At 46.0% G+C, this 27,797-nt stretch overlaps 1 protein-coding gene across 1 annotated transcript in view; it reads left to right on the forward strand.

The window, feature by feature from the left end:
* LOC130283112 (ovostatin-like) overlaps positions 1–27,797 on the forward strand; it is a 97,434-nt gene that overhangs the window by 34,389 nt on the left and 35,248 nt on the right. The window contains exons 18-21 of the mRNA XM_056532298.1: positions 8,698–8,794; positions 16,040–16,069; positions 21,463–21,547; positions 27,456–27,687. Coding sequence (XP_056388273.1) covers positions 8,698–8,794; positions 16,040–16,069; positions 21,463–21,547; positions 27,456–27,687 — 444 coding nt within the window. The remainder of the gene's footprint in view (positions 1–8,697; positions 8,795–16,039; positions 16,070–21,462; positions 21,548–27,455; positions 27,688–27,797) is intronic.

Consider the following 27,797-nt stretch of genomic DNA (forward strand, 5'->3'; position numbering starts at 1 on the left):
TAATGCAAGTCTATGGGAGGGGCGTGATGGACGCCACGCCCCCTCCCATAGACTTGTATTGAGGGGGTGGGCAGTGACATCATGAGGGGGCGGGCCGTAACGTCACGGTACTCCGGCCCCTGTATCGCTGGTCATTACGCACTGAAGGAGTTTACTCTGTGCAGTAATGATAGCGGGGTGCCACAGCAGAGATCCCGGGGGTCCCCATCGACTGGACCCCCGTGATCTGACATCTTATCCCCTATCCTTTGGATAGGGGAAAATATGCTAGGGGTGGAGTACCCCTTTAAGGACTCAGCCCTTTTTTGCAATTCTGACCACTGTCACTTTGTGCATTAATAACTCTGGGATGCTTTTACCTTTTATTCTGATTCCAAGATAGTTTTTTCGTGAAATATTCTATGGAAAATTTTCGTTGTCATGAAAAATGGAAAAATTTTCAATTTTTCTAACTTTGAAACTCTCTGCTTGTAAGGAAAATAGACATACCAAATAAATTACCGTATTTATCGGCGTATAACACGCACTGCCATTTTAACAGGGAAATTTAAGTAAAGAAAATAAAATGTAAAATAAATGACTTGGACTAAATGCCACATCATCCCCCCAACTTCATTTTCTTCTGCACCTCAGTTTGGTCCTGTCCCCTCCAGTGCCACATGATTCCTTCCCTTTTATCAGTCCCTGTGCCACATTTACCCCTCTCATCACCACCCCCCATGTCTCATCATCCTCCCCCATGTCTCATAATTTCCCTCTGTCATAGACCACCACTAGCCATACAGACATTAAGCATTTAGTGCCTCCCCCCACCATCATTTCCCCCTGTCTCATCATCCCCCCACCCTGTCTCATCATGTCCCCCATCATTCCCCCCCTCATCATTTCCCCTGTCTCATTATCTCCCCACCCTGTCTCATCATGTCCCCCATAATTCCCCCCACTTTATCATTTCCCCCTGTCTCATCATGTCCCCCCATCATTCCCCCGTCTCATCATCCCCCACCCTGTCTCATCATGTCCCCCCATCATTCCCCCCTCATCATCCCCCACCCTGTTTCATCATGCCCCCCATCATTCCCCCCCTCATCATTTCCCCGTCTCATCATCCCCCACCCTGTCTCATCATGTCCCCATCATTTCCCCCTCATCATCCCCCACCCTGTCTCATTCCCCCCCCTCATCATTTCCCCTGTCTCATCCCCCCCATCATCATTCCCCCCCTCATCATTTACCGTCGCATCATCCCCCCAGTGGTCTTCAAACTGCGGACCCCCAGATGTTGCAAAACAAAAACTCCCAGCATGCCCGAACAGCCAACTGCTGTCCGGGCATGCTGGGAGTTGTAGTTTTGCAACATCTGGAGGTCCGCAGGTTGAAGACCACTCTTCCCCTTTCCTTACCTGTCTGCACTTCGGCAGGTCAGGTCAGGGGGGGGGGGGTCTTGCGGGCTGCGGTCAGTGAAGCTGATGAGTGACTTGCCGGCTTCTCTGCGCGCCATCACGGATCTCACTTTTCGGATCTCACTTCAGGAAATGAAAAGTGACATCCGTGATGCCGCAAAGAGAAGCCGGCAGAGGAAGTCAGTCATCAGCTTCACTGACCCCAGCCCGCAAGACTCCCCCGCTTGACCTGACCTGCCGAAGCGCAGACAGGTAAGGAAATTAAACAAATCTATAAAAAGCAGGAAAAAGGGGGAATGATGAGGGAGGGGGGAGGTAGGGAAAAGGGGGAATGATGAGGGAGGGGGGAGGGGGGGAAAGGGGGAATGATGAGGGAGGGGGGAGGTAGGGAAAAGGGGGAATGATGAGGGAAGGGGGAGGTAGGGAAAAGGGGGAATGATGAGGGATGGGGGAGGAAGGGAAAAGGGGGAATGATGAGGGAGGGGGGAGGGAGGGAAAAGGGGGAATGATGAGGGAGGGGGAGGTAGGGAAAAGGGGGAATGATGAGGGAGGGGAGGGAGGGAAAAGGGGGAATGATGAGGGAGGGGGAGGGAGGGAAAAGGGGGAATGATGAGGGAGGGGGGAGGTAGGGAAAAGGGGGAATGATGAGGGAGGGGGGAGGTAGGGAAAAGGGGGAATGATGAGGGAAGGGGGGAGGTAGGGAAAAGAGGGAATAAAAGTGAAACTCACTTGTTTTTTCCCGCACTATCCACAGGTACTGGTGTGGTGGATAGTGCGGGAGACGCTGATTAAAAGGTAGGGCAGATCCGGACAAGGTTGGGCTCAGAGTCTCCCGCACTATCCACCACACCAGTACCTGTGGATAGTGCGGGAGAAAACAAGTGACAGTGCGGGGAGGAGACGCCGATGGTCACTGATTTAAAGTGGCTGCTGCTGTGGCCCCTTTAAATCAGTGACCAGAAGACTTATCGCGTATAACACGCAGGCAGACTTTTTGCCTTAAATTTAAGTTTTAAAAGTGCGTGTTATACGTCGATAAATACGGTATATATTGATTCACATACACAATATGTCTACTTTATGTTTGCATCATGAAGTTGACAAGTTTTTACTTTTGGGAGACATCAGAGGACTTCAAAGTTCAGCAGCAATTTTCCAAATTTTCACAAAATTATTAAAAATGACATTCAGAAAGTTTGTTAACCCTTTAGGTGTTTCACAGGAATAGCACCAAAGTGAAGGAGAAAATAAAAAATCTTTTTTACACTGGCATGTTCTTGTAGACCCAGTTTTTAATTTTTACAAGGGGTAAAAGGGAAAAAAAGCCCCTTAAAATTTGTAACCCAATTTCTCTCAAGTAAGGAAATATATCATATGTGGATATAAAGTGTTCTGTGGGTGCATTAGAGGGCTCAGAAGGGAAGGAGCGATAATGGGATTTTAGAGAGTGAATTTTGCTGAAATGGTTTTTGGGGGGCATTTAGGAAGCCCTATGGTGCCATAACAGCAAAATATAAAACAAAAAAACAACAAAAAAAAAACAAAAAACAAATGGCATACTATTATGGAAATTACACCCCTCAAGGAACGTAACAAGGGGTATAGTGAGCCTTAAAGGAGTACTCCGGCACTCACTTTTCTCATTTTATCCCATCCGGGCTGCAAAATAAAAGAAAACAAACTCTGGTACCGGTGTTCGGTCCCCGGGCTGTATTCTTCTTACTTCCTGTTAGCCCGGCATGTCACACGGAGCTTCAGCCTATCACAGGCAGCAGCGATGTTCTGCCTCGGCTGGTGATAGGCTGAAGCTCCGTGTGACGTGTCGGGCTAACAGGAAGTAAGAAGAATACAGCCCGGGGACCGAACACCTGTACCGGAGCTCCGGGGGCTCGTTGGCAGGTAAGAGAAAGTTTGTTTTCTTTTATTTTGCAACCCGGACGGGATAAAAGGAAAAAAGTGCGCGCCGGACTACTTCTTTAACACTCCACAGGTGTTTGACAACTTTTCGGTAAAGTCAAGTGTGTAAACAATTTTTTTTTTTCACTAAAATGCTGCTTTTTTCCCCAATTTACCATCTTTACAAGAGGTAATAGGAAAAAATGGCCCCCAAAATTTGTATCCCCATTTCTTCTGAGTATGGAAATACCCCATATATGGACGTCAAATGCTCTGCAGGCGCACTACAATGCTCAGAGTAGAAAGAGCTTGGCTTTTTTAAAGCAAATTTTGCTGAAATGGTTTTTGGGGGGCATGTCGCAATTGGGAAGCCCTTATGGTGCCAGAACAGCAAAGCAAAAAAAAAAACACATGACACACTATTTTGGGAACTACACCCCTCAAGGCACGTAACAAGTGGTACAGTGAGCCGTAACACCCCACAGGTTTTTGACAACTTTCCGTTAAAGTCAGATGTGTAAATGATTTTGTTTTCACAATTTACCATCTTTACAAGAGGTTATAGGAAAAATGGCCCCCAAAATTTGTAACCCCATTTCTTCTGAATATGGAAAAACCCCATGTGTGGACATAAAGTGCTCTATGGGTACACTACAATTCTCAGAAGAGAAGGAGCCACATTTGGCTTTTTGAAATTGTTTTTGGGGGCATGTCACATTTAAGAAGCCCCAATGGTGCAAGAACAGCAAAAAAAAATTAATAAAAAAAAACTCCACATGGCACACTATTTGGGAAACAACACCCCTCAAGGAATGTGACAAGGGGTATAATGAGCCTTAACACCCCACAGGTGTTTGACAAATTTCCTCTAAAATTGGATTTAAAATTGAAAAATTTGATTTTTTCACAAAATTTTTCATTTTCACAAGGGGTAATAGGAGAAAAAGCCTCCCAAAATTTGTAACACCATTTCTTTTGAGTATGTAAATACCCCATACGTGGATGTAAAGTGCTCTGCAGTCGCACTACAATGCTCAGAAGCGTAGGAGCGCCATTGAGCTTTTGGAGAGAATTTGTTTGGAATGGAAACACATCCAAATTTAATGAACATTTTTCAAACACCTGTGGGGTGTTAAAGGGGAACTACCATGGAAAAGTTCTTATTTTATTTTTTATCAACTGGTGCCTGAAAGTTAAACAGATTTGTAAATTACTAACAAAATTTAGTTGGGGTCTACACCAGCATGTTATTTGTAAAAAGAATACATTTTTTACACTAACATGTTGGTGTTGGCCCATACTTTTCATTTTCACAAGAGGTAAAAGGAAAAAAAGACCCCCAAAATTTGTAACACAATTTCTCCTGAGTACAGAAATAGGCACTATGCACAGTTGAGGCCTAAACTGGTGGTTTGCACAGGGGTGGCTGATAGTTACAGTGGTTCTGACATAAATGCAAAAATAATAAATACCCACATCGATAGTTTGGAAACTACACCCCTCACAGAACATAACATAACCGTGGAAAACTTTTTTTTTTTAATCAACTGGTGCCAGAAAGTTAAAGTTAAACAGATTTGTAAAGTACTTCTACTAAAAAATCTTAATCCTTCTAGTACTTTTTAGGGGCTGTATACTAAACAGGAAATGTTTATCTTTTTTTATTTCTCTTATGTCACGAGCACAGTGCTCTCTGCTGACCTCTGCTGTTCATTTTAGGAACTGTTCAGGAGAAAATCCCAATAGCAAACATATGCTGATCTGGACAGTTCCTAAAATGGACAGCAGGTGTCAGCAGAGAGCACTGTGGTCGTGACAGAAAAAAAATCCAAAAAGATAAACATTTCCTCTGTAATATACAGCCCCTAAAAAGTACTAAGATTTTTTAATAGACATAATTTACAAATCTGTTTAACTTTAAAGGGGTGTAAACCCTTTTTTCTTTTAAATCAACTGGTGGCAGAAAGTTAAACATATTTGTAAATTACTTCTATTAAAAAATCTTATTCCTTCCAGTACTTATTGGCTGCTGAATGCTATAGAGTAAATTCCTTTATTTTTGGAACACTGATGACATCACGAGCACAGAGCTCTCTGCTGACATCTCTGTCCATTTTAGCAACCATGCATAGCAGATGTATAGCAGATATATAGCAGATGTATAGCAGATGTATAGCAGATGTATAGCAGATGTATGCTAAGGGCAGCATGGTGGCTCAGTGTTTAGCACTGCTGCCTTGCAGTGCTGGGGACATGGGTTCAAATCCCACAACAATTAATAAAGTGTTATTATTATTATAATAACGTCAGCAGAGAGAACTGTGGTCGTGATGTCATCAGAGAGCATTCCAAAAAGAAAAGAATTTCCTCTGCAGTATTTAGCAGCTAATAAGTACAGGAAGGATTACGAATTTTTAATAGAAGTAATTTACAAATATGCTTAACTTTCTGCCAACAGTAGATTTAAAAGAAAAAAGGTTTTCACCGGAGTACCCCTTTAACTTTCTGGCACCAGTGGATTAAAAAAAAAAAAAGTTTTCCACGGTTATGTTATGCTCCGTGAGGGGTGTAGTTTCCAAACTATCGATGTGGGTATTTATTATTTTTGCATTTTTGTCAGAACCGCTGTAACTATCAGCCACCCCTGTGCAAACCACCAGTTTATGCCTCAACTGTACATAGTGCGCTCTCACTCCTGAGCCTCCTTGTTGTGCGTCCGCAGAGCATTTTATGTCCACATATGGGGTATTTCTGTACTCAGGAGAAATTGCGTTACAAATTTTGGGAAACCTGATTGACCAAGAATCGCCGCTGTTACGCCGAGCGCTCCGGGTCCCCGCTCCTCCCCGGAGCGCTCGCTACACTCTCTCCGCTGCAGCGCTCCGGTCAGACCCACTGACCCGGGGCGCTGCGATTCTGCTTCCAGCCGGGATGCGATTCGCGATGCGGGTAGCGCCCGCTCGCGATGCGCACCCCGGCTCCCGTACCTGACTCGCTCTCCCTCGGTCCTGTCCCGGCGCGCGCGGCCCCGCTCCCTAGGGCGCGCGCGCGCCGGGTCTTTGCGATTTAAAGGGCCACTGCGCCGCTGATTGGCGCAGTGATTCCAATTAGTGTCTTCACCTGTGCACTTCCCTATATCACCTCACTTCCCCTGCACTTCCCTGCCGGATCTTGTTGCCATTGTGCCAGTGAAAGCGTTCCTTGTGTGTTCCTAGCCTGTGTTCCAGACCTCCTGCCGTTGCCCCTGACTACGATCCTTGCTGCCTGCCCCGACCTTCTGCTACGTCCGACCTTGCTTCTGTCTACTCCCTTGTACCGCGCCTATCTTCAGCAGCCAGAGAGGTGAGCCGTTGCTAGTGGATACGACCTGGTCACTACCGCCGCAGCAAGTCCATCCCGCTTTGCGGCGGGCTCTGGTGAAAACCAGTAGTGACTTAGAACCGATCCACTAGCACGGTCCACGCCAATCCCTCTCTGGCACAGAGGATCCACTACCTGCCAGCCGGCATCGTGACAGCCGCTAATCGCCTGTCTGCCCCCCCAGGGCTTTGTACAGGATGCGGCGTGGACCGGAAATCCGCAGGACGTACAGGTATGCCCTGTGTCCTTAAGGAGCGGGGATGCAGGGCATACTCATACACCCTGCGTACCCAAGAGGTTAAGCATTTAGGAGAAATGTATGCATTTTTTTTTTTTAGAGGGTTAGGGGTGTTTTTTTTTTATAATTTTATTTATTTATTTATTTACTAGTCCCATAAGTGGCTTTCACCAGCAATCATCTGATCGCCCATATAATACATTGTTTTACCATTGTACTGTAGTGCATTATGCCTCCGTCACAGCTCTTTGCCAGCACATACATGGCAGGCCCCGGGGCCTTCAAAAGGCTCCCGGCTGCCATATTAACCCATTTCGCCCGACTGCCGAAGAGGTAACAGAGCCCTACATATCGATTTCATGTCCCTTGCAGGGTTTGACTCTTGCATGTGAGGGGTTAAACTGCCAAGATGTGAGGTTTCTCTAGTACAGGCAGTTAGCACGAGGTTCCGACTGTCTTTCTGACAACCGAGACCCATGCCGGTAGGCTAGTCTTCTGCCATAAATAGATGACCTAGCCTAATGCTTCTTAGTAACTGCCAAAAAAAACATGTATGGCTGGTCCATAAGGGGTTAATATCTAAAAAAAAATATTTTAAAAAGACCTCTGAAAAATAAAAGCTGGAATCTGATTGGTTGTTATGCTCCTTACTGACACCAATACAGGACATAGTATGCACTAGAGGCCTTCTAAACATTATATAGGCCCATAAGGCAACCAGGAGGCACCGTATTTAGCTTTATTCAGACCTGTACTTATAGGAATGATTATGAGTATGTTGGAAAATATATAAAACTCCAAATGATTCTTACAGAGCTGTTCCTTCTATAAACAGCGCCACGCCTGATTGTATCTGGTACTGCAGCTCAGCTCCACGGAATTACAGTGATCCCTCAACTTACAATGGCCTCAACATACAATAGTTTCAACATACAATGGTCTTTTCTGGACCATTGTAAGTTGAAACCAGACTCAACATACAATGCTACTGACAGTCCAGATCTGCAAAACATGTCAATAGCTGGAAGAACTGACCAATCAGAATGGACATTTCACTGGTAAAACACCTGTATTACTGAAGCGTATGCACTGACTGGTGTCTGGTAGCGCCCCCTACAGTACAGAGAGGTATTACATGTTCTGAATACTTTACCTGTTCTGTATACTTTACCTGTACCAGGACACCAGGCTCCATGTTACTTTTTTTAGGACACTGTGTACTGTACAGGACCCCGAAGAAGCTCCTGTCCTCTACATAGACCAGTGTTTCCCAAGCAGGGTGCCCCCAGCTGTTGCAAAACTACAACTCCCAGCATGCCCGGACAGCCTTTGGCTGTCCGGGCATGCTGGGAGTTGTAGTTTTGCAACAGCTGGAGGCTCCCTGCTTGGGAAACACTGACATAGACAGTGATTTACAGCTCCCAGCAGATCTTTCTTACTTTTATATGTAAGGATTTGCTTTATCTATATTAGTTATCTACTCATTTTTCTTTAATCCTCACTTTTTCCTTTTTTTTAATGACATTTTGGGGCTTCAGAACCAATTACCAGGTTTCCATAGAGTTATGGTCTCAACACACAATGGTTTCAACATACAATGGTCGTCCTGGAACCTATTAATATTGTAAGTTGAGGGACCACTGTAATGGGGCTGAGCTTCTATATCACAACCAGTCTGTGCACAGGTGTGGCACTGTTTTTTGGAAAAAAGAAAGGGGGGGGGGGGGTTGTTAATTTAAATCTGTACAACTCCTTCAAATATAGTAATAAATACAATATCTTACCGTTTCCTTGTTTCAGTCGATGAGTCTGATTGTTGCCAGTGAACTTAGAGTGAGAAAACCCCAGGTCTGTGGAATGGAGCAAGTCAATACCCCTATCTTTGCAACTATATTCGGTAATTATATGATGTCTATCTTCTTAGTCAAAGCTCCCATTTCAGAATATGTGTGCAAAACCTGTTTCTTATAGCACCTAAGCTTTATATGAGGGGCTTTATATGAGAGACTGCCGAAGGCTGTCCAGGCATGCTGGGAGTTGTAGTTTTGCAACGGCTGGAGGCACTCTGGGTGGGAAACACTGTCTTGTGTCTTACGGTAATAAATCAATTATGAATCAATTATCAAAAATTATCAAAATTATGACCTGGTGAATTGTAGACAAACCTAATCAATACAATTTACACGCAAATCGCTTCATTAAACTCCATTTAGTGCGGTCCAGGCTCCAGGGGCATCTAAAATGGCGGATCCACATGTGAGGACATGGGGCAAGAAAGCCTGGGAAGGCGGTAACAAGGGTCGGTGGGATGACCCTTAATCACATGCAGCATGCAGTCTATCAGCAGCCCGCCACCCCTGTGATGTCACAGCTGTGGTGGTGGGGGTGTGTGGTGCAGGGCAGATGTTGTTACACTAGGGGCAGATGGTATAACACACATCATAATGCATAACATATTTACAATGGGGGAAACACTGCAGGGGGCCCTTGGGACACAAAGGGACATTGCCTGACAGGGCAGGGAAGGTACAGGGTAACACCATCCAGTACTGGGCCACCCCACAGCCCTATATGATCAGCAGCCATCGTGCGGACAGTCACATCAGCGTTCTATTACAGAGAGAGAGGGACAGATAGCAGTGTGTGTTGCACAGAAAAGCATTTTTACAGCAGAGATTCACCTCAAGCCCAAATCTAGCCTAGAAGCACTGATAGGGAAGGGCGTGAAATTAAGAGAGAAAGTGCAATTTTGCGTGTAGTACACAGGGACTGTGTACAACCACTGGAAAGCTAATAGTAGCCAGACAGTTAGGGTGAGCAGAGCACTAAAAGTGTATTGTCCTTTATTAAGTGTAACCTGTGCGTACATCTAAGTGGTGTTCCATTTTGCTCCTCTTAAAGTCTTAAGGGCCTAGATACTGTGAAAGGCCAGGCAAAAGTACACACCTGCTGTTGTTGTAGACAAATATTGTTTTAAGCGTACTGGAGCGCATTGTTTTCCCCTCATAAGTGCATACCACATACGTACATCTAAGTGGTGTACCATTTTGTTCCTGTTAAAGTCTTAAGAGCCTAGATACTGTGAAAGGCTAGGCAAAAGTACACACCTGCTGGTGTTGTAGACAAATACTGTTTTAAGCATAGTGGAGCTTATTGTACTCCCCTCATATACCCACTAAAATGTCAGGCAGAGAAGTGCCAGGACGTGCACAGAGGAGTGGCAGAGGCCTAAATTCATCAGGCAGAGGTTGCAGCAGATTAGGGGTGAGTGGCAGCAGGAGTCACAGCGAGAGGCCTGAGCTCCAGGTATCAGCTGGCAGTCATGTCTCACCCAGCAACGCATCTGCCGTAATCGATTGGTAACACGGTCATCAACTTCATCACAAGTGACATCTGACACCCCCAGTCAACAGTTGGTTCCTCAGACACAACCCTCAGTTGGCATGGCCCGAAAGCAGTCCCTGTCCTCTCATTGCCTCTTTCCTATGCTGTTCCCTCCCCCACAGAAGTATCTTATATTGTGGGTTCAGCTCCACTATTTAGTGAGGACGAAATACTAGAGAACAGTCAGCAGCTACTGCCCAGCCAAGAAGTGGAGGAGACATCCACTGCTTCCTCCGCTAGGCAGGCAAGTAGTGATGAGGAGAGTGGCATGGGAGGTGGTGTTGCAAGCGTTCAGGCTCCTGAGGCAGACACGGTTGAGGAAACTGAGGAGGACATCAGTGACGTGCAGACACAACTCGATGATGATGAAGCCGATCGTACTTGGGAGCCGGGTGCAGAAGGGGCTTCATCATCATCAGGAGAAGAGAATTGCAGGTTGCCGGTGAGGCAACAGCTGAGCCAGCAAGGTGGTGCCATGGTTGGCAGTCAGCATGGTGGGAGAAGAGGAAAGTCTGGAGCCAAATGTGCCCGGCGTAGAACGACTGCTTCGTGGCAGCCTACCGCGGCAGGACGTAGTGGAACAGGGGTTCCTGGAGTCGACGGCAGTAGCAGTCAATTAGTGCAGACTGTTGGTGGCGATAATGAGCTACTCGGCGGTGTGGCAGTTTTTCATCAAGCATCCGTAGGATGTTAACCTGGCCACATGCAAGATGTGTAGGCAGAAGGTGAAGCGTGTCCAGGGTCCCAATGTTGGCACCACGGCCCTGCATCAACATATGCAGTGTCCCCATAAAGCGTCCTGGGAGATCCGTGGCTCCGATGTGGTGATCCAGCCTGCTGCATCACCCAGTGGCACACCACTCCCTGTTTTAGCCAGCCAAGACTCCACCACCTCAGCCGAAGGGAGCTGTGTATCATACCCATCTTCTTTCGCTCCAGATCTTCATTCCACCAGCAATCCTTCGGCGAAGCCATGTCCAAGAGACAACAGTATGCGCCCACTCATCCAACGGCGCAGAAGCTGAACGTGCTCCTGTCCAAGCTGCTGTTGCTGCAGTCCCTCCCTTTTCAAGTGGTGGACTCTGCACCTTTCAGAGAATTGATGGCTTGTGCCGAGCCGAGGTGGAGAGTCCCAAGCCGGCAGTACTAGCTCTGCACAATTTTGTGGAAGAGAAGGTGGGCCAGTCCTTGAGCCTGTCGGTGTGTACTAAAGTGCGTGGCAACGCCAACATCTGAAGCTGTAACTACGGTCAGGGACAATACATGTCCTTTACGGCCCACTGGGTAAATGTGGTTCCTGCACAGCCACAACAGCAACTTGGATAGGTGACGCTGCTTCCGCCTCCACACTCTCAGGCTGTTGGTCCTGTGACAGTGTGCGACTCCTCCTCCTCATCCTCCACCGTGTCCTCAGCCTCCACTGCACGGACAAGTGCCCCTTCAGCATACCATGTGTGCAGGGCACGGCGGTGTCAAACTGTTCTTCAAATTGTTTGCCTTGGCGAACAGAGTCACACATGGGAGGAACTGCTAAGTCATTCATCAAGAAGTTGAATGATGGCTTACTCCACGAAAACTGGAAATGGGAACCATGGTGACCGACGACGGGAAGAACATCTTGTCTGCGCTGCGACAAGGACGCCTGAGACATGCGCTCTGCATGGCACATATGTTCAATCTGGTTGTCAAGTGGTTCCTGAAGTGTTCTCCCCATCTTCAAGACATCCTAACAATGGGAAGGAAACTTTGCATGCACTTCAGCCACTCGTACACTGCAAAGCAAACCCTCCTTGAGCTGCAGCGTCAGAACGGTATCCCCCAACATATTCTGATTTGCAATATTTCCACACGTTGGAATTCCACCCTCCATATGTTGGACCGACTATACGAACAGAGAAAAGTCATAATTTCTTGATGATCCAAAAGGATAGGGGGACTCACCTGTGTAACTTGAATGTCAACCAGTGGCAGCTCATACGTGACACCTGCCGTTTGCTCAGGCCCTTTGAGGAAGCCACATTATTAGTCAGTCGCCAGGATTACGGGATGATCAATGTCATTCCACTGCTTCATTTACTGCAACATGTGTTGGAAACGATGGCTGGTCAGAGCACTGGAGATGTGGTGCATACATCTCAGGACCACATGAGCCCTGTGGGGGCTGAACTGGAGGAGGGGGAGGGGCAAAGTTGAGCACAGTTTAGGTTTCGCGAGATTGGCCATTTTTACATTCATCTGACAGGAGAAGAGGAGCAGGAGCAGCTAGAGGAGCTAGAGGGTTATGAGGAAGGCAAGACAGAGGCTCCAGACTCATTGTGGCAGTATGCAGTGGAGATGGAGGCAGGGAGTCCCTACGAGTCACTTGCACAAATGGCACAATGCATGCTCACTTGCTTGTGTAGTGACCGCCGAATTGTCACCATTCGGCAGCAGGATGACTTCTGGCTCTCGACCTTATTGGACCCTCTCTACCAGCACAAAATGGGGGACTTTTTACATCCACTGAGAGGGAGGACAAGCTGGCCTACTTCAAAGACATCCTACGTAGTCAGTTGGCCAATGCCTATCTGCGCCATCGTCCATCCTCTCGCAGGTCTGACATGGGCGGGGGGGGGGGGCCCTCTGCACTCACCTTCCCCTGCCATGCCTGCTGGGAAGGGGTTGGGTGGCAGGAGCAGTACCAGCTCCATCAGCAGCAGACCCAGTCTACTGTCGCTGATGAGTAGCTTTCTTCACCCGCATAGTGAAGCAACTCATCAGCAGAAGGTAAACCTGGAGCAGGACCTGAACCAGCAGGTGGTGGCATACCTTGACATGACCATGCCAACACACCTTGAAGTGGACTTTTGGGCAGCCAAACTTGATTTGTGGCCGCAAATAGTAGAGTTTGCCCTGGAAAAGTTGTCCTGCCCAGCCAGTAGTGTGCCATCAGAGCGGGTGTTTAGTGCCGCGGGGGCCATAGTCACCCAAAGGAGAACTCGTCTGTCCACGAAAAATGTGGAGAGACTGACCTTTGTGAAGATGAATCAGGCATAGATCCACCAGGATTTCCACCCACCTATGACTGATGCATGAGAGTAGATTGACCATGGTGCCACACCAACACTTCACAAATATGGATGTGCCAAACAGATTTAAGGTGCTGCTCCCCAATTACAGACATTTCTCAGCATCAGACCACAAGAAAGTATTGAGGATATGCATTATCTAAAATGTAACTTTTCTTAGACTAAAATATATGTGTACCCAAATAATTTCTTTTAAATCAAACAAAAGGAAAGGTGTACAAAAAACACCATGCGCCACCAACACCATTAAGTATTGATGTGATGCAAGGACCCATACGTTGGAAGGGAACAACGTATGGTCCATTGTAACCAATGGGGGTAAAAACTTCCCCTGTATGGCCCTACTCTCGCATTATTAATTCCCTTCTTGGCAAGTGTTACTCGCTCTAAAAAGGGCGGCTTCTCCCTATTTCCACCTGCAAATACTGCCACTTCCCAGGGTTTTTAGGAGGAAATAGAGAGAGTTTCCTGTGTGGGGCCGCCCTTTTTAGGTAGCGTAACTCTTGCCAAGAAGGGAATTAATAGGGCGAGAGTAGGGCCTTACAGGGGAATGTTTTACCCCCACCTGCTACAATTAATACGTTGTTCCCTTCCACCTTTTCGAGGAAAGTGTTACGCGTCTTAAAAAGGGCGGCCCCACACAGGAACCTAGCCCTATTTCCACCTAAAAAACCTTGGAAATGGCAGTGTTAGCAGATGGAAAGAGGAAGAGGTTCCCTTCCACCTTTTAGAGGTCTTTGCATCACATCAATACTTGGAGGTGTAGGTGGCACATGATGTTTTTTGCACACCTTTCCTTTTATTTGATTTAAAAAAACTTTTGGGTACATATACTTTATCCTAAGAATATTATGGAAAGTTATGTTTTACATAATGCATATCCTCAATACTTACATGTGCACACTAACACTTTTACAAAACCGGGTCACTTTCAGGACTCCTGATGCTGCTGATGCCACCTCCAGGCTGTCTCGTTCTGTCACCATTTGTTCTCCTCATGCTGATGCCACCACCAGGCTGTCTTATTGTGCAACTATATGTCTTCTCATGCTTCCACTACCTCCAGGCTGTGTCATTCAGCTACTATATGGTCTCCTCATGCTGCCGCCAACTCCAGGCTGTCATTCAGCCACTATATGGTCTCCTCATGCTGCCGCCAACTCCAGGCTGTTTCATTCAGCCACTATATGGTCTCCTCAAGCTTCCACCACCTCCATGCTGTGTACTGTCACGAGGTTTCTTCATGCTGCTCGCACATTAAATAAAAATTTTTAGGTTTATCTATTTGAAATCTTCAATTTAAATGTAAAAAAATATCTTTAATCTTTTCAATTGTGAGGCCCTATGGCCTCCTCAGGCTGTTGCCACCTCCAGGCTGGGTCATTCAGCCACTATATGATCTCCTCATGCTGCCGCCAACTCCAGGCTGGGTCATTCAGCCACTATATGATCTCCTCATGCGGCCGCCACCTCCACGCTGTGTCATTCAGGCACTATATGGTCTCCTCATGCTGCTGCCACCTCCACGTTGTGTCATTCAGCCACCATATGGTCTCCTCATACTGATGCCACTCTGCGACAGTGATTCTAATAGCGACGCCTCTAGCGGCATGTCATACTGAATAACAGTATTATTTCCCTAACCCAGTACACACCCTATGTGTGTTACAGCAAGGCAAAGTGTTCTACACCCCTATTGAGACTCTCTGTAGACCAGAAATAACCATTTTTAATACAGATTCGCCGCATATAAATTTGGACCGAACCGTGTTTTTCTGAAAATTTGGCGAATCGGTCGAAACTAATTTTTAAAAAATGTGTTCATCTCTAACAGCAAGTGACAGATTCAGAGATCCGACTGCAACTACCTTCACATGAAAGACTGAGGCAAGCAGCGTCTCTGTGACCTACAGAACTGGGAGTGTGCACCGGTGCTAACCTGTGGCCAGGCATAGAGCAGGTTTCTTTTGATAGAACCTTGCAGCAACACGGGAATCAGACCATATTAGAGGAGAGTAGCCTGTATTTCTGTGTGTACACTGGCGGGAATGCCCTCTTAAGTATATGGTTCAGTAAGCATTCCCTGTAAACCCATGTGAAATGGTATTACTGTAATCTCATTACCCGGCCATTAAATTCTGTTGTTTAATAAAACCGGTTTCTGCTTCAGCCTCATTGTCTGCTGTACCGTACTTGAATCCTGCACTGCGGTCTCCTACTTCTCTGGCGGCTACATCATGAGGGGGCGGAGTAGTGATGTCACGATACTCTGGCCTCGTGATCGCAAGTCATCAGACATCTTATCCCCTATCCTTTGGAACTTTAAAAAAATCGCCTTTTTATTTCTCAGCCAAGTGTCAAGGAGGTGGAGCTGAGCTGCTCAAGTGCCTCAACCTAACATGCCTCTTCCCTTACCCTCTCTTTCCAGCCCCTTCTTAACTAATAATCAAGATTTTTATTTATTTTTTAACTTACTTACTTACTTATTTAATATATTTATTTACTTTTTTTTTTTAATTAATCATTTATTTACTTATTTATTTACGTATATATTTATTTATTTACTTATTTATAAATTTTATTTTATTTATTTATTCTGAGCATTGATACATTACCTGTATGATTTATGCTTTGAATGTTTTGCTTTTCTCATTGATGATACTCAAACATTTTCTTTCTCTCTTCGGCAGCATCAGACAGTGTTCAGTCCTTTGCAGGAGGTAGGCCTCATTTTCATTATGGTACACTACAGTCTAAGAATTGGAATGCCCGTATAAGCCAATAAAATTGTTAAGTTTATAGTTGATACAAACATAACATTCAATCACTTGACAAATTTCTCTGTTGTCAAAACCTTCAGGGATGTGTTCACACGTTCAGGTTTTTAATCAAAATTACTAAATACAAAGCCAGGAACGGATTTGAAAGAAGAAAAAATCCCAGTCTCTATACACATCCTCCATTTATGATCCATTCTTGGCTTTGTATTTATCCATTAGATTTTACATTTTCTATTTTATTCCATATGATGACTTATTTTTGTAGGTCAAGTTTTACTTTTTACTTTACACTCTTCATTTTACTATATAATGTATTGTGAAAGCAAATAAAAATTATTTGTTGGGTAAAATTTACGCCAAACAATTAGTTTTTTTTTTTTTTCTAGTTTACCGAATGGTATAAATGACGTGTCAACTTTATTCTGTGGGAGTCAGTGTGATTACAATGTTACCACATTTTTATATATTATTTTTGTTTTGCTACGTTCACCATATTCAGACCCCCTATAACTTTTAATTTTTCTTCCTGCAGAGCTGTGTGGGGGGCCATTTTTTGTGGGGCGAGTGCCCCACAAAAAATGACCCCCCACACAGCTCTGCAGGCAGAAAAATAAAAAGTTATAGGGGTCTGAATATGGTAAAAGTAGCAAAACAAAACAAACAAACAAAAAAAATATATATATATAAATTTGATAACATTGTACTTTTTGGCATCTTTTTGAATTGGATGGGACTTTTTTATAACATGTTTTCTGGGATGTGACCACAAAAAACACAATTCTGGCAATATATAATGCAAAAACATTTTAAATTATCTATCTCTCTCTCTCTCTATGTGTGTGTGTGTTCTACAGTTCACTGTAATACTATTGTGTTGTAGAACATTGTCTGATCAAAAGTCTGCTAGTCTAGCCTGCCTATGGCATTCTATACTAGCAGACTTAAAGGGGTACTCCGCCCCTGGCATCTTATCCCCTATCCTCTGTGCGTAATGACGGGTGATACAGGGGCCGGAGCAGCGTGACGTCATGGCTCCGCCCCTCATGACATCACGACCCATCCCCTTAATGACATCCGCCCCTCATGACATCACGGCCCGTCACGAGGGGCGGAGCCATGACATAACGATGCTCCGGCCCCTGTATTGCCCGTCATTACGTGCAGAGCGATCTCGCTCTGCGCAATAATGATAGCGGGGTGCTGCAGCAGCGATCCCCGGGGTCCCCAGCAGCGGGACCCTGGCGATCTGACATCTTATCCCTATCCTTTGGATAGGGGATAAGATGTCTAGGGGCGGAGTACCCCTTTAAAGGGGTACTCCGTCCCAAGACATCTTATCCCCTATCCACAGGACCAAAGGATAGCAATCTCCGGGCCAGCCTTGCGGCGTTCTGAACAAGGAAGCTTGAAACTTCCGTGTTCATGACATCACTCTACGCCCCCCCATCATTCATGTTTATGGGAGGGGGCATGGTGGCTAGTACATAGCTGTCACGGCTACTTCCATAGACGGCTGTGGTCGCCAATCACCCAGCACAAAGCGGAGTTTGCTCCAAGCACCGGATGACTGGGGTGCCACGCCAGAGATCACGATCAGGCATCTTACTCCCTATCCTTTGGATAGGGGATGAGATGTCTAGGGGCAGAGTACCCCTTTAATATAAATGACATTCTAATTTACCAAAGAACCAAGTTGTTTTCCTTGTAGAAATGCATTCACAGGAAAATGAGAAAACTTTTACCGAACTTTCTTCTTTATTAAATACTCTTCACAAAACATCTGCCTAAAGCATTCACCATGCGTCATAGTATTTAATAGTAAAAAGTGTCTGTTCCCAAGAAAAATATCCATTTTCCATAGAAATCCTATTAAACATTTGCATATAACAGAATTCTGATAATGAGGCTTTTAACCACTTAGCTGTTTGTTGTGCACATCACATAGATGCCCAAGGATGAAAACTTATCCCAACTTGTTTCATTATGCAGGGGTAATCATCAGGGGCTAAATACCCACTGCTGTAACTTTGTAAGGCTTCATTTTTCCTGTGGTGATGCTGCAGAGTTATAAAAAAAAAACTTGCTACTAGACATGTGCAATTCGTTTCGTAACGAACACGGAACGAAACGAATTTTCCCGTTTTCGGATGTTCGTTACGAAAAGAATGCACGGAAAAAAAATTACAAAATCCCGAAAAAGCATACAAATATGAATTTACAGTTAACGAATGCATTTGTTAACTAATGCATAACGAATATGCATGTTAACGAACAACGAATGCATTTGTTATCAGTATACCGAATATCGGGGCCATGCATCAACTGCTATCCGGCAGCGCATAATGCTTAAAGGGGTTATCCAGGAAAAAACTTTTTTTTATATATCAACTGGCTCCAGAAAATTAAACAGATTTGTAAATTACTTCTATTTAAAAATCTTAATCCTTTCAGTACTTATGAGCTTCTGAAGTTAAGGTTGTTCTTTTCTGTCTAAGTACTCTCTGATGACATGTGTTTCGGGAACCGCCCAGTTTAGAAGAGGTTTGCTATGGGAATTTGCTTCTAAACTGGGCGGTTCCCGAGACACGTGTCATCAGAGATTACTTAGACAGAAAAGAACAACCTTAACTTCAGAAGCTCATAAGTACTGAAAGGATTAAAAAATTTTTAATAGAAGTAATTTACAAATCTGTTTAACTTTCTGGAGCCAGTTGATATGTAAAAAAAAAAGTTTTTTCCTGAAATACCCCTTTAAGCTGCTGCCGGATAGCAGTTGAAGCAGCCCGGGCAGGTTCACTCACCTTTCCGTGTTGCTCCGGGCCTTCCTCCGGTGGGTCCTGGGCTGGTCTGGGGCCTTCATACGGGTCTCCCTCTGACGTCGTCATGACGCCGTCACGCACGCCATCCCGTCATCCAATAGGAACGGCGTGCGGCAGACAACGAAGGATCGGAGAAGGACTAGGAGAGCCCAGCGGAGGCCCGGGGACACCATCGGGAGCAGCGGGGACAGGTGAGTAGGACTTTACTTTTTTACATTGCACGAATCCCTCAACATACGATGGTAATTCGTATGTTGAGGGATTCGTGCAATGTAAAAAAGTAACATGTGCAGAACCAAAAATCAGAATTAACGAATGCATCCGAAAACGAAAACAAATTTTGCGGATGCATCCGAAAACCGAATATGAGGAATTCACAACATTCTGAATATTTACAGAACCGAAATTTTTTTTTAAACGAGCATAACGGAAAAAATACGAAATTTTTGGTTCTGCACATGTCCACTTGCTACTGGATTCCTTACAGATTACAGCTGATCATTGGTGGAACAAGCAATAGTAGACCCTGGGATCAGCTTTTTACTAATGATTAGCGGCATCGCCCATATTCAAATTTGCAATATTTTGCGGATATATAGAGGAATATTCGTCTTATATTCGCAAATTTCGCGTATTCGTTATATTCAAATTTAGACGTTATATTTGAATACAGATGAATATTCGCATATTCGAGGAAGAAAACAGTGAGGGGGTGGGGGGCAACTTTACTATTGGTTGCTAGGGATGCTGTTATTGGTTGCTAGGGATGTTGTTATTGGTTGCTAGGGATGTTGTTGTTGGTTTCTAGGGATGTTGTTATTGGTTGCTAGGGATGTTGTTATTGGTTGCTAGGGATGTTGTTATTGGTTGCTATGGATGTTGTTAATGGTTGCTAGGGATGTTGCTATTGGTTGCTAGGGATGTTACTGATAACCTCTGACAAGTGTATTTGCATCATTCTAATTGGCCCACAAGTGAAAAGAAGGAATATGCGAATATGCGGAAAAAAGTGAATATTCGTAATTTAGAATATGTAGCGAATATATTCGCAATATTCGTGAATTGGCGAATTTGCGATATTCGTGAAAAAAAAATTGAAATGCGAATATTCGCGCCCAACACTACTGATTACCTAGGGATCCTTCTTACAAAAAGGGAAGGTTTAAAGTGGACAATACCTTTAATAGATGCCTAGAAATGTAAAATAGCCTATAGGCCAGTGGTCTCCAACCTGCGGACCTCCAGATGTTGCAAAACTACAACTCCCAGCATGCCCGGACAGCCGTTGGCTGTCCGGGCATGCTGGGAGTTGTAGTTTTGCAACATCTGGAGGCCCACAGGTTGAAGACCGCGGCTATAGACCAATAATTTTGCACTTCTCTTCATTGTCTTTGCTAAAACCCCCTGATGATTACTAGAGATGAGCGAACTTACAGTAAATTCGATTCGTCACGAACTTCTCGGCTCGGCAGTTGATGACTTTTCCTGCATAAATTAGTTCACCTTTCAGGTGCTCCGGTGGGCTGGAAAAGGTGGATACAGTCCTAAGAAAGAGTCTCCTAGGACTGTATCCACCTTTTCCAGCCCACGGGAGCACCTGAAAGCTGAACTAATTTCTGCAGGAAAAGTCATCAACTGCCGAGCCGAGAAGTTCGTGACGAATCGAATTTACTGTAAGTTCGCTCATCTCTAATCATTACCTCTGCATGTGTCATTTTACAAAAAGGCCGAGACTTATAAAGGGGTCATCATGTGAAGCTTGACCGAGATCACTGCGAGCCGGAGAGCGAAGGGCATACCCACGTGCTTCTCCCTGCTCGTTCTAATGATAGGGATCTCAGCACTGAGACCTCCACTGATCACAACTTTTCACATGTCTCTACGGTATGTCAAAAGTGGCAACAAGTACACTTTATCTTGCCACTATGGACACTTATCCCTTATCCCGAGAATAAGTGTTAAAGGGGTATTCCAGGGAATTTTTATATATATATCAACTGGCTCCAGAAAGTTAAACAGATTTGTAAATTACTTCTATTAAAAAATCTTAATCCTTCCTGTACTTATTAGCTTCTGAAGTTAAGGTTGATTTTTTCTGTCTAAATCCTCTCTGATGACACGTGTCTCGGGAAACTCACATTTTAGAAGCAAATCCCCATAGAAAACCTCTTCTAAACTGGGCGTTTCCCGAGACAGGTGTCATCAGAGAGGATTTAGACAGAAAAGAACAACCTTAACTTCAGAAGCTCATAAGTACTGAAAGGATTAAGATTTTATTTTTAATAGAAGTAATTTACAAATCTGTTTAACTTTCTGGAGCAAGTTGATATATATAAAAAAGTTTTTATTGGTGTTTGACCCTCAAAAATCTCGGTAATGGGATTCCAGAAGCTCGTTACAGCAATTGGCTATAGTTGGCACTCCTGTATACAATGAATGGAGGGGTGGTAGAATGTGCACACATAGCAGGGACACTTTAAGGTCATTTCAATCTACAATTATTTCTCTCTTCAGGGTTCAGTGCGGCTAAAGCTGGAAGCATCGAAACAGTTCGGAGCAATTTTGATGAAGCATTTGGATGGCAGATTGTGATCACAGGGTAAATACTTAAATTCTTCTTTGAGGTGACAAACTTAAAGGGGTACTCCGGTGAAAAATATATATATATTTTTTTTATTAAATCAACTGGTACCAGAAAGTTAAACAGATTTGTAAATTACTTCTATTAAAATTTTTTTATCCTTCCTGTACTTATTAGCTGCTGAATACTACAGCGGAAATTCTTTTCTTTTTGAAACACAGAGCTGTCTGCTGACATCATGAGCACAGTGCTCTCTGCTGACATCTCTGTCCATTTTAGGAACTGTCCAGAACAGCATATGTTTGCTATGGGGATTTCCTTTTACTCTGGACAGTTCCTAAAATGGACAGAGATGTCAGCAGAGAGCACTGTGCTCATGATGTCAGCAGACAGCTCTGTGTTTCAAACGTAATTTCCACTATAGTATTCAGAAGCTAATAAGCACAGGAAGGATTAAGATTTTTTAATAGAAGTAATTTACAAATCTGTTTAACTTTCTTGCACCAGTTGATTTAAAAAAAAAAAAAAAAAAGTTTTGCACCAGAGTACCCCTTTAAATGGTTTGTTAGAATGATGGGTTCTCTCAAAGAAGATATACATTATGTAAAGTATATGCCAGAACTGTAATCTGTAACAGGAAAAGAGGGGGAGGGGGGTAATGTTTTAGAGGTGCCCCTTTTAGGGGTACTCCACTGGAAAACATTTTTTCTTTTTTTAAATCAACTGGTGCCAGAACGTTAAACAGATTTGTAAATTACTTCTATTAAAAAATCTTAATCCTTCCAGTACTTATCAGCTGCTGTATGCTACTTTGGAAGTTCTTTACGTTTTGAATTTTCTTTCAGTCTGACCACAGTGCTCTCTGCTGACACCTCTGTCCATTTTAGTACCTGTCCAGAGTAGGAGCAAATACCCATAGAAAACCTCTCCTGCACTGGACAGTTCCTGACATGGACAAAGGTGTCAGCAGAGAGCACTATGGTCAGACAGAAAGGAAATTCAAAAAGAAAAGATCATACAGCAGCTGATAAGTACTGGAAGAATTAAGAGCACCCCTTTAAGAGTACATAATGTTTGCTTCTTGAATCTTGATGCTATAGTGATATCTGGTTTGTACTTTACCTTCCTGCCTTCCTGTTCTGATCTTCATATTTATGTACTGTATTTTCCCCTTTATGCCATCACTTAACAATTATTGGGTCCGAACGCCAGCCCCCCCCCCCCCCCCAAACTGCTCAGATTCTTATCCCCCAATGAGCCCACCATGTAGAATTCTCAAAGTCCCTTGCTTCTCCAGATGGAGTCACATCAATCATAATGTAGCTGAGTACCTGTTACGCCTAGCGCTCCGGGTCCCCGCTCCTCCCCGGAGCGCTCACGGCGTCCTTCTCCCTGCAGCTCCCCGGTCAGCGCTGACCGGGAGCGCTGCTCTGCCATGGCCGTTGGGGATGCGATTCGCACAGCGGGACGCGCCCGCTTGCGAGTCGCATCCCAGGTCACTTACCCGTTCCCGTCTCCTGCGGTCATGTGCTGGCGCGCGCGGCTCCGCTCTCTAGGGCGCGCGCGCGCCAGCTCCCTGAGACTTAAAGGGCCAGTGCACCAATGATTGGTGCCTGGCCCAATTAGCTTAATTGGTTCCCACCTGTTCCCTGCTTATATCTAGTCTCCTCCCTTGCACTCCCTTGCCGGATCTTGTTGCCTTAGTGCCAGTGAAAGCGTTCTTTGTGTGTTTATACCCTGTGTACCAGAACTATTGCTATCTCCCCTGACTACGAACCTTGCCGCCTGCCCCCGACCTTCTGCTACGTCCGACTTTGCTTCTGCCTACTCCCTTGTACCTCGCCTATCTTCAGCAGCCAGAGAGGTGCCGTTGCTAGTGGATACGACCTGGTCACTACCGCCGCAGCAAGACCATCCCGCTTTGCGGCGGGCTCTGGTGAAAACCAGTAGTGTCTTAGAACCGGTCCACTAGCACGGTCCTCGCCATCCCTCTCTGGCACAGAGGATCCACCTCCTGCCAGCCGGCATCGTGACAGTAGATCCGGCCATGGATCCCGCTGAAGTTCCTCTGCCTGTTGTCGCCGACCTCCCCACACTGGTCGCCCAGCAAGCCCGACAAATTGCCCAACAAGATCACCAGCTGTCGTACTTGACCACCATGACTCAGCAACTCCAGTCGCAGCTACAGCAGATTCAGTCTCAGCTACAGCAGCAGCAACCATCTCCTCCGCCAGCTCCTGCACCCCTTCCGCAGCGAGTGGCCACTCCTAGCCTCCGCCTGTCTTTGCCGGACAAATTTAATGGGGACTCTAAGTTTTGCCGTGGCTTCCTTTCCCAATGTTCCCTGCATCTGGAGATGATGTCGGATCAGTTTCCTACTGAAAGGTCTAAGGTGGCTTTCGTAGTCAGCCTTCTGTCTGGAAAAGCCCTGTCATGGGCCACACCGCTCTGGGACCGCGATGACCCTGTCACTGCCTCTGTACACTCCTTCTTCTCGGAAATTCGAAGTGTCTTTGAGGAACCTGCCCGAGCCTCTTCTGCTGAGACTGCCCTGCTGAACCTGGTCCAGGGTAATTCCTCCGTTGGCGAGTACGCCATACAATTCCGTACTCTTGCTTCTGAACTATCCTGGAATAATGAGGCTCTCTGCGCGACCTTTAAAAAAGGCCTATCCAGCAACATTAAGGATGTTCTGGCCGCACGAGAGACTCCTGCTAACCTGCATGAACTCATTCATCTAGCCACTCGCATTGACATGCGTTTTTCTGAGAGGCATCAAGAGCTCCGCCAGGAAAAGGACTTAGATCTCTGGACACCTCTCCCACAGTCTCCACTGCAATCTGCGCCTAGGCCTCCCGCCGAGGAGGCCATGCAAGTGGATCGGTCTCGCCTGACCCTGGAAGAGAGGAATCGCCGTAAGGAAGAGAATCTTTGTTTGTACTGTGCCAGTACTGAACATTTTCTGGTGGATTGCCCAATCCGTCCTCCACGTCTGGGAAACGCACGCTCGCACTCAGCTCTCGTGGGTGTGGCGTCTCTTGATGCCAAGTCGGCTTCTCCACGTCTCACGGTACCTGTTCGGATTTCCACTTCAGCCAGCTCTCCCCTCTCAGCCGTGGCCTGCCTGGACTCTGGAGCTTCTGGGAATTTTGTTCGGGACTCCTTTGTGAATAAATTCCGGATTCCGGTGACCCGTCTTGTCAAGCCACTCCACATTTCCGCGGTCAACGGAGCCAGGGTGGACTGTACCATACGTTTCCGCACGGAGCCCCTTCTTATGAGCATCGGATCTCACCACGAGAGGATTGAACTTTTGGTCCTCCCCAATTGCACCTCGGAAATTCTCCTTGGACTTCCCTGGCTTCAACTTCATTCCCCAACCCTGGATTGGTCCACTGGGGAGATCAAGAGTTGGGGGTCCTCTTGTTCCAAGAACTGTCTAAAACCGGTTCCCAGTAACCCTTGCCGTAACTCTGTGGTTCCTCCTGTATCTGGTCCCCCTAAGGTCATTAAGGACTCTGCCTGCCACAGGAAATGCCCCTCCCCCCCTCCCAGTTCCATCAGGCAAGCTTCTGTGTCCCCTCATGGCCCTCGTCCTGGTGTCACACTGCCCCGTGCCAGGTCCCGCCCTCTGCCCTCTCTCCCCATTCCTACTCCTGCGGTTCTGCCTGCCGTTGAGGAATCCCTCCATCCTTTCCCGGTGTCCTCATCCCAGGGGAGGCAGTTACCCGATAAAGAGAAGGGGAGACCTAAGGGGGGGGGTACTGTTACGCCTAGCGCTCCGGGTCCCCGCTCCTCCCCGGAGCGCTCACGGCGTCCTTCTCCCTGCAGCTCCCCGGTCAGCGCTGACCGGGAGCGCTGCTCTGCCATGGCCGTTGGGGATGCGATTCGCACAGCGGGACGCGCCCGCTTGCGAGTCGCATCCCAGGTCACTTACCCGTTCCCGTCTCCTGCGGTCATGTGCTGGCGCGCGCGGCTCCGCTCTCTAGGGCGCGCGCGCGCCAGCTCCCTGAGACTTAAAGGGCCAGTGCACCAATGATTGGTGCCTGGCCCAATTAGCTTAATTGGTTCCCACCTGTTCCCTGCTTATATCTAGTCTCCTCCCTTGCACTCCCTTGCCGGATCTTGTTGCCTTAGTGCCAGTGAAAGCGTTCTTTGTGTGTTTATACCCTGTGTACCAGAACTATTGCTATCTCCCCTGACTACGAACCTTGCCGCCTGCCCCCGACCTTCTGCTACGTCCGACTTTGCTTCTGCCTACTCCCTTGTACCTCGCCTATCTTCAGCAGCCAGAGAGGTGCCGTTGCTAGTGGATACGACCTGGTCACTACCGCCGCAGCAAGACCATCCCGCTTTGCGGCGGGCTCTGGTGAAAACCAGTAGTGTCTTAGAACCGGTCCACTAGCGCGGTCCTCGCCATCCCTCTCTGGCACAGAGGATCCACCTCCTGCCAGCCGGCATCGTGACAGTACCCTGCACTGCCCGGTTTTTCTGCCTCAACCTTGTGGAAGAAGAAATGCAAAAACCATATATAAATAATATAAGAGCTCTTCAGGAGATGGGGAAAGCTGGGTGGCTTGCATACTCCATGTTTAAAATTCCTTGGCAATCTCTGCAGTCCAAGAGTAACATGACCAGGAGATTACATGAAGTTCCTTAGACTTGCATTTGGACTTTTGATAACTCTCCAGATCGTGTCACTCTAGGGCTGTGGAGATTGTCCAGGAGTTTTAAACATCCGGCCGCCAGACTCATTTCATGTTAAAGTATGATTTAACTGTCCGGGCTCCGCTGTTTTACTGTCAGGGTTCAGAGATTGTCGGTATTGGGAAATCCCTAAACTCTTATAGTTAAAGGGGTATTCCAGGCCAAAACTATATATCAACTGGCTCCTGTAAGTTAAACAGATTTGTAAATTACTTCTATTAAAAAATCTTAATCCTTCTAGTAGTTATTAGCTTCTGAAGTTGAGTTGATGTTTTCTGTCTAACTGCTCTCTGATGACTCACGTCACGGGAGCTGTGCAGCTCCTATGGGGATATTTTCTCATCATGCACAGCTCCCGTGACGTGACATCATCTTTGAGCAGTTAGACAGAAAACTTCAGAAGCTAATAACTATTGGAAGGATTAAGATTTTTTAATAGAAGTAATTTACAAATCTGTTTAACTTTCCGGAGCCAGTTGATATATATATATAAAAAAAAAAAGGTTTTGCCTGGAATACCCCTTTAAGTGTAATTTTAAAGGGGTACTCCATTGCTAGACATATAATCCCCTATCCAAATGTGAAGGGATAAGATGTCTGATTGCAAAAGTCTGTCCACTGGGACAACCCGCGAGCTCTGTGCAGACAACCGGCATTCAAAACATTATATTCAGAATGATGGGTTCGGGAGACCATGGTCGTGACTTCACGCCATGTCCCCTCCATTCATGTCTATGGGAGGGGGCGTGACGCCTGTCACGCCCCCTCCCATAGACATGAATGGAGGGGGTGTGGCGTGACATCACGAAGGGATGTGGCGTGATGGCGACCGGAGCCCTGCAATCAGACATCTTATAGGATAGGGGATAAGATGTCTAGCAACGGAGTACCCCTTTAACTGTTCGAGCTACGCCATTTAACACTTGGGGTATGGAGATTGTCGGTATCGGAACATAACTAAACTCTACTATATGTGTACCGAGTTTCGTAAAAATATCTCCAGCTGTTCAGAAGTTATGGTAGAACATACATATCTACACATCTACGTTGACTTTTATGATGTTGATGATGTGTTTCCATGGTTACAGACTACAAAAACAACGAGTGTAGTCTGACCCTGCAGTCCTGTATAACTCCCCTCCTTCTGTCTTATCTTTATAATAATGTACAGACAGGACTGACCTGACTGCACTATATTCATTCTTAACGCCTCCCCTAGGACTGACGGTAAAGGAATCGCAACATCCACCATCCCGGACACCATCACCGAGTGGAAGAGCGACATGTTCTGCGTCTCCCAAACAGAAGGCGTGGGCTTCACCAACCAGACTGCAAAGATCACCACATTTTTACCATTCTTCGGGGAACTGACAATGCCGCAATACTGCACCAGAGGCGAAAAACTCATAATAACCACAACCGCGGTGAACTACGAAGACGACTGCAAGAAGGTGATTAACAAGTAACATTGTCTCAACTGTACGGGATCGGCAACTTGTCCTGTGCTCACAGATCCTGTATATTACAACACACAGGACAGATCCTGTATATTACACCACAC

The sequence above is a fragment of the Hyla sarda genome, chromosome 7 (assembly GCF_029499605.1).
Source record: "Hyla sarda isolate aHylSar1 chromosome 7, aHylSar1.hap1, whole genome shotgun sequence".
Classification (NCBI taxonomy): Eukaryota; Metazoa; Chordata; class Amphibia; order Anura; family Hylidae; genus Hyla; species Hyla sarda.